Raw genomic sequence first — 7,553 nt, forward strand, 5'->3', positions numbered from 1 at the left:
AAGGATTAATAAAGTTTAAGTAAAAGGATGTCAGTCTTGCTGCGTAGGTACTCTTTATCTTTAAGTAATTACGAAGCTAGGCATCTTTCTAGCGTTAATACTACCTTAAGTTAGAAACCCTAGCGCTTAGTAAATATAAAGCGCCTAAGGCGATCTAGCTAACGGTTAAACTTCGTAGAGCGCCTAATTAATTATAGTATTTTATAATATATAAAGAGTCCGGCAATGCTATAGGCGTAAAATGCCTAATTAACTTTAGATAGTAATACTGTAGGCATAAGTTCTAGAGTTAGTTCTAGTAATTATTTTTTAAAAGCTAATACGTATAAAGCGCTTAGCTAGTTACACTAGAAGCTATATAAAGTGGCTGGCTAATTAGTAGATATATATAGTCTATTATCGCCTACTGCGCCTATACCGCTCTTTACTACCTACCATTCCGTTAGTATTTTAGCATCAGCTTAAAAACTTACCAATTAATATTAATTTAATCCAGAACGTAGATTTAAAAGACCGTCCTCTAAAATGCTTATAATTTAACCCCTTATTTTCTTAACTTATTACCTATAAAGTTATCTACTATAGAGGCTGTTACTCGGTTAAAGGGTTAGTTACTAGATAATAAAAACCTTTTTTATAAACTCTAGGCTATACTGCCCCCTCTTTTCTAGTTTAAGCTTATAACGGCCTTTAACAGAAAGACTACCGGTTTACCTTAAATAAAGTTAGTAATTAAGTTATAGTAGAAACGCCTAAACTAAAATTCTAAGAAGAACCAAAATCCTAGGAAGAACTAAAAGCTTAAAAAAGTTTAAATAGTAAATCTCCTTCCGCGCCTATAGAGTAGCTATAAGGTTAGATATAAGTAAGTAAACTAAAAAGGGGCTACTAATACAGTAGGTAAATTGCAAAGAGGATTCCTAACTTTTTGCTTATTATACGGTTTAATACAAAATATAGGACTAGGAATTACCTTTCCTCCCCTAACCCCTATAGTTCCATACACCTATAGCTATTAACTTAGTAAGAAGGTATAAGCTAGATCTAGCGTAAACTATATTATTATTCCATTCCCTTTTAAGTTAGTAAAGTAGTAATATTAACAGTAGAGTAGCATAAAACGGTTTTTATCTAGCGCTGTATATAATTTTAGAATAGGTAGCTCTTTAATTTCAAGGCAGGCGGCATTTAATAGTAATTTTAGTAGAAACGTACGCGCATATATAGATCTTTCTTTTAGTAGTAAGTAATTAGCGCTTAGCGGTTATACTAGGGTAATATATACTTACACCTCTCTTATATACTATAGTAAAACGGACATAACCTATAATTAGTAGTAGTCTATAATTAAAATATTAATTTATATACTAGTATAGAAAGCCTTTATTCTAGAATTATATTATACTCTAGAAATATAAATAACACAACCTATTACACTAACTGTAAGGATAAAAGCTAGTACTATAGCTTAGCAGTATACCTCTAGTAGAAAAAAACTACTTAAGTACTAATAATTACAGGACCCTAGATATTGCTAGTACTATAAGATATACAATAGGCGCTCGGATTAGGACTTCCTTAAAAACTTCTTTATTAAAGAGCAATAGATAATATAATATATTTATAATCTAAAAACTTAAGTTTCTTATAATTAGATAGCAATTTCCTAAATTTAAAATTAGAGATATAAGGAGTAATAAGAAGCCCACAAAGCTAAAGAAGAGTTAAAAAGGAGGCTTAATAATTACTAAAAGCAATTAAGTTGCGCAACCGCGACGGCTAAATAACTTAGAAAGATATTCTAAGATATTAGGAAACAAAATTAATCTAATAAGCCATTTAAAATATAGGATATTATTCTAGAAAACAAAAGGGAATAAGCGAGGATCGCTAAGCTTAAAGCAGTTGTTTTATTACAGCGGGTATAAATCTAGTAACATCTAGATAATAAGATGGCTTAAAAGACTCTTTTAGGTATTTTATATCTCGCCTTTATATAAGATTTCCCATTAACTCGGATCCTAGTTAACTTAATTTAATATCCTAGTTAGATTAGGGAGGCTTTAAAAGATATTTCTTTAGATAGTTTAAAAATCCATATTTACCTACTTTATACTTTAAAACTAGCCATAATATAGTATCTTTAAATAATATAGTAATCTGCTAGCAATGCGAGTAATAAAGGCAACCTCTATAAATAGTAAATTATTTAATTTAAATTACGTGTTAAGTATATTTAAGACCCTCTATATAGACGTAATTAAAAGGGCTAATACTACCTTATATTTAATAAAACGCCACCTTAGTTTTAAGGCCTATACCCCCTCCTAATTTACTAAAATAGATATAAATTATATATAGTAGTGTCTATATATAATTACTAGAGTCTAAATATATACCACTATATATAATTAAGGCAAATATAAAAGGGTAGTTTCCTTTTATTTAAATCTTTAGAAATTTATTATTAGGCACTAGCGCTAATTTATTAAAAATAGCTAATAGCGCGCCCCTTACTCCATAAGCGACCCTATTCCCTAATAATAATCTCTAAAAAAAGTAATAGAGAAAAGAAGATAGGGCTAAAGAACTAGCTAAACCTAAATAAGAAAACTAAATACGCCAGAATAAGATTAACAAAATTCTTAAATAGAGTAATGACGACGCTAGTCCACTAAAATTTATCTAACTTAAGAAGGGCAATAACCTAAGTCCCACTTAGAAAATATAAGCGTGGCGGAAAGTAGTATAGGAAGTATATCCAAAGCGGGGTGGTGTAAATAATGGCGATAAGGCTCTTTAAAGTATAGAGTTTAATATATATATAATATACAACTAACTTTTATATAGTTATTATAAACGTTGCTAAAAAACTTAATATTTTAAGCAAATATGTTAAAGAAATAAAGAATTGGACCCCTAAGAAGGGTCCGATTAACTTTAATTATCCTTTTAATAGTAAACTAGTGGCTTAGTATCTCCGTATACTAGGTCTAGATATGTAACGTGTCCCAAACTACGTCGCCAGACGGCCAAAAAGACAGATAGTGATCGCGAATCTATCGCGACTCTTGCGGGACCTAATATATGTACTCTTACAAGATAGCATCAACAAGTTCTTCGCTAGACACCTAGACCAACAAACCGATTTCCTTTCATTGATAGGAGCAGCCGTCCGCCACGAGGGCTAGCCATCTATCGTTTATAGATAACCCCTCACTAATCGTTTAGCAGTTAATATCAACCGTTTAATTATTATTTAAGCTACTTAACTTTTAAACTAACTTATTAAGCAGGTATTAAGCGTAGTATATTATAGTAAATAGATAAGTCTAGCTTACACTTTAGTAGTAATAGCGTAAACTATAATCCTTATTTATATAATATAACGCGATATAACGTAATTAAACAATCAATAGATACCGATTAATTAAGATTGTTCACGATATCGAACTAAGTAGATAGATGGCATTACTACCTGGCGCTTACTGTACATTCCCACACCCAAGCAGGCGGATCAACATGATGTGGCCAGCGATCCAGAAATTCCCGATACGGATCTTCCCCCTTCTTCCATGATGTTCTTTCTATCTCCTCTACTTCCTCCATGGTCATGTCCTTCATTAGAGCAAGCTCGTGCAAGATTGGAAAATCTGGATCATACTCCACACGGATGCTGGCATCACTGGATTCTATGCCGTGATACCTCTGGCGATACCTCCGATGTATGGTCAGTGCCAGCGGTGGGCTATCCTCAGTGAAATGCCGGTCCGGTTTTTCCCACTTGGGGTGGAGCTTTGGGAGATCGATGGAAATATCTAAGTTCAGATTGTTGCTAAGAGGTGCAAGTGGAGACAAGACGGCGCGCTCATTGACCATGGACCAAGGGCAACGCTCCCCATGATCTAGCCATATCCGAAGTCTTCTCAATTTGCTCAAGCGTTCGATGGCGGGACGTAATCCTGTCCATGTAGAGATCCAATGATCCATCGACGACGATTTAGAGCCGGTGGAATTACCAGCGTTCTCAAGCGCATCGTAAGCGGACAAAGGAAGTCTCAGGCTGATATCCAGTTCTTTGAGGCTCGGCAGGACGCAATTCAAGAGGGTGGAAGTGAAAGATCGCCCAGACTTGAGCACGCCGGATTGTGGAACCAAGATCCTGAGCGCATCGAGGTCATTTATTTGAAACGCGGCGATATCAGCCATCATTTCCGCGACATCGGTGAACCTGCAGAGCGATATCAGCAGGCTAGCTACACTGGCTTATCACTTGCTAACATTCGCTTGCACACGAGAAGGAGCGCCATCGCGGCAATGTTACAATCTGTCTCGCAATCCTTCTCTCGCATCCGCATGACCGACTCTTCACATCGCCAGTGTGAGCCCCATGAAGACCGCAAACGGAGCGCATAGATAGGATCTGACGCATGGGGGTCTGTCAAAAGGTTGGTCTCATTTGATTGCCGTTTGATACAGTCGGGGTCACCATCTTCGTCACGTTGCACGCATGCTGATAATCGAAGTTCCTTCTCGTGGAGAAAGAGGTGGATTTGGTCGGGAATGAGGTGGACGTAGATCGCACGACGAATCTCGGCTGGTGCAACGAAGAATTTACTTTCGAGTTGAGGGTCAACCAATGTATCCATATTGAGTCCTGCCAACATAGTAAATCGTTGGATATCCAGAGAGGGGCAGTGACCTCAAGTGTAGTGGAGATGAGTCGGAATGGGTTATGTGAAAGACGACAAGTGCGGTACTTGGGTGCTGTTGCTGTGCCGCAGTACCGCCACAATTCGCGCGAAAGGAAGGTATGGGCGCCAAAGGAACTTAACTTTGAGAGTTTAAGGACTAGTACCGAGACACTCTGTTTCGATATGTATTGGACAGTGTTGTCATTGAAGGAAAGGTCTCGCGCATCCATCTCACATCAAACACGAGAATGCTATTCCCGCTTATTTCCTTTAAGTCATAGTTTGGAAAACTAAATGATAAAAATAGCGTGCATATTCGCTTGGCTCTAACGCGCTCGAACTTCCCCTCTTCCTCACACCGGCTAATCTACTTGTTGTTCACATTGCCATCCTTATCAACATAGTACCCCATAGTCCAGAGATGAAGGGCCAACCCCAGCATAGCAACGTTGTCTACGATATTTTGTTAGAATATCGATGCTACTTTGAACCCATCAACCTTGACTTACCAGAATTAGTCGGATCTTTGAGGTCTTGTGCGCATTTCCAGCCATAGCAGCTAGGTGTGCCTTCTGGTAAATTTTCATCGGCGACGTCGATCAATCGGCCTCCCTGGTGTGTATGTGTCAACTGCATCAGTTAGTTCCATCTTTCAGCTAAATTGTGATTGGAAATCTCACCTCGTGCAGCATGGCCAGTCCCGTGTTCCTCAACCCATCCACAGGAGTCGCAAAATCCGAAACACCGCCTTTGAAACCGGGTTGCTGGGTCTGCGTGATCCTGTCCTTGTCGATTCTAGGCCAACCAAGATTGAGCGACCGGTGCAAGAACCACGCGCAAACATCTATGCTGAAAGCAATGTCTGGCCTTTCTTTCAAGTAAGGACTCTTATCTTTGGGCTTTCCGTCTTTGAACCATTGACCTTTGTTGAAGAAGTCGGAGCCTGTCCTGAATGCTATAGTCCTCGTGCCGATATTTCCTAGATCATAGTCGACGGCATAACATTTATTTCGAAGGCTACCCGGTTCTAATTCCATAGTGAGATACTTTGTGTCTTTCATTAATTCATCCGACCAGAGTTTGACGTCGGGGAGACCTTTTTGCTTCATACGGCCATTGCTGCAAAAGATCATCTCAAGGCAAGATGTTAGCCGAAAGAATCCTTCCTGTGGATAGAAGATCTTGCGAACTTACCACATCATTGCTAGTCATGGATTCCTGCCAGCCCTGGTCCATAGACCTATCTGCCGCATGTTCTTTCTCATATCCCGCTACATTCTCGAAGGTTTCTGCAATCGACACGCGTTAAAATTCATGTCAAGCCACTCAAAGAAACACAGCTATCAGACCAACTACTCACTTTTGACCGTATCAGACTTTGACTGGTAATCCGCACCCTCACCCAATATCAACTTGAGCATATCCGCGACGTGCTTGTCGCCTGTATTGTCTTTCATTACGTTGAAAGCATTCTCCGCAATCGTGATACCCTCTGTCATAGCTTTCTTGATCTCATCAGTCGCCATGAGGAATGGACTAAGACCCTCGCCCGGGTTTCCTATTCCTACAAGGTCTGCACTTAAGTTAGCGGCGGTTCAATGAGCACTATGATGATTGAGTGAACACTAACCACAAGAACCATCGACACCCATTTGGCCGCTAGACTAGACCTCCCCAAGAGGAGAAGAACGGAAAGTATAAGATACATGAGAAAAATGTAAAGATGAAATCAAGAGCGAGAGTAGAAGATCGTGTTTTAAATCAATGTCAGATCGGTATACCTTGACACAGTTTGCCTTAAGTATATATCGTGGATTGAGATACGTGTATCAAAGTCCATTGCGCTACATGGTGAGTACTGTTCCAGGTTTAGGGCAGGCTTGCAAGGCTCAACCGGATGAGATCTGGCCACCCGGGTTCGAAAGAGCAATGCACGAGTGCAATCCCATAAGGCACGCTATTGCACACCATCAATCCTGACCAATCCATCATACGAGGCCGTCCAGAATACTTTTAAAGTCCACCAAACAACTTATTCCTGCGATGTAAATGAAAAGAACCTGCGCCATTCGGGCAGAAGTTAGCTTCAAGTTAGCGGTATTGCCTAAGCCTCAGTCCTCAACTGCCTAAAGAAGAAATATTACGCCGTCCTAAGTAGTTTATATAGGCGTAAAGCGCTAAAAACTGCTACGCGGCTACCTTACCCTTATAGAACGTACGCATAACAGGGTAGGCGAAAATCTAATCTTATCTCGATACGATCGACGATCGACGATCAATACAATATCTCATATCGATCAAAGTATCGTGATATTCTCTTGGCATTCCCACAAAAATTTCTTTTATTAAGGGCACGTTCGGTTGCAAATCGCCTCCATATCATAATCTTTTCAATCCGTGCGCCTTTTAGTGTCGCCCGTTTTGTAATTAGTGGCGGCTACTACCGTGGCTCATTTGAATCTGTAATTGAGTTGATTGTTCGGTTGCAGCTCCAGAATGAAGCTCCATATTGAAGCTCCATATTTGACTTTGTGATTGACGTTGGTGAGCCATTTGAATGAGCCCCCCTCTGCCACCAGGCTTCTATCACGACTCCCTACCTTAGTGTAGTAATGGAGCCTCCTCCTCGGCCAACGCCCTCTCTGCGATTGACGTTTCCTACATCTTTACCCACCTCTCGTATAAGCCGTAGTAGAGTTACCGCAACGCCCGCGACGCCCGTAGGGCTTAGGAATGCGCGTTTAAAATGGACAGATGAGATGGAGGAGGCAATGTTAGAAGGCCTCCTCAAGGCCGTTTGGAAAGAATATCGCGCAGATAGCTCCTACAAAGCTAACGGCTGAAAGATTGCCCTTAATT

General features: G+C 39.7%; 1 protein-coding gene across 1 annotated transcript; it reads right to left on the bottom strand.

The window, feature by feature from the left end:
* Nucleotides 1–3,419: 3,419 nt before the first annotated feature.
* K441DRAFT_694195 (uncharacterized protein) lies at nucleotides 3,420–6,346 on the bottom strand (the record flags this gene model as incomplete). The annotated part of the gene is made up of 7 exons (XM_067652709.1): nucleotides 3,420–4,231; nucleotides 4,282–4,657; nucleotides 5,204–5,324; nucleotides 5,375–5,813; nucleotides 5,889–5,898; nucleotides 6,055–6,267; nucleotides 6,325–6,346. 7 exons carry the CDS (start codon nucleotides 6,344–6,346, stop codon nucleotides 3,475–3,477), a joined length of 1,938 nt encoding a protein of 645 aa, XP_067507150.1. The 3' UTR covers nucleotides 3,420–3,474.
* Between the last annotated feature and the right edge of the window lie 1,207 nt (nucleotides 6,347–7,553).

Source organism: Cenococcum geophilum, assembly GCF_001692895.1.
Source record: "Cenococcum geophilum 1.58 unplaced genomic scaffold K441scaffold_9, whole genome shotgun sequence".
NCBI lineage: Eukaryota > Fungi > Ascomycota > Dothideomycetes > Gloniales > Gloniaceae > Cenococcum > Cenococcum geophilum.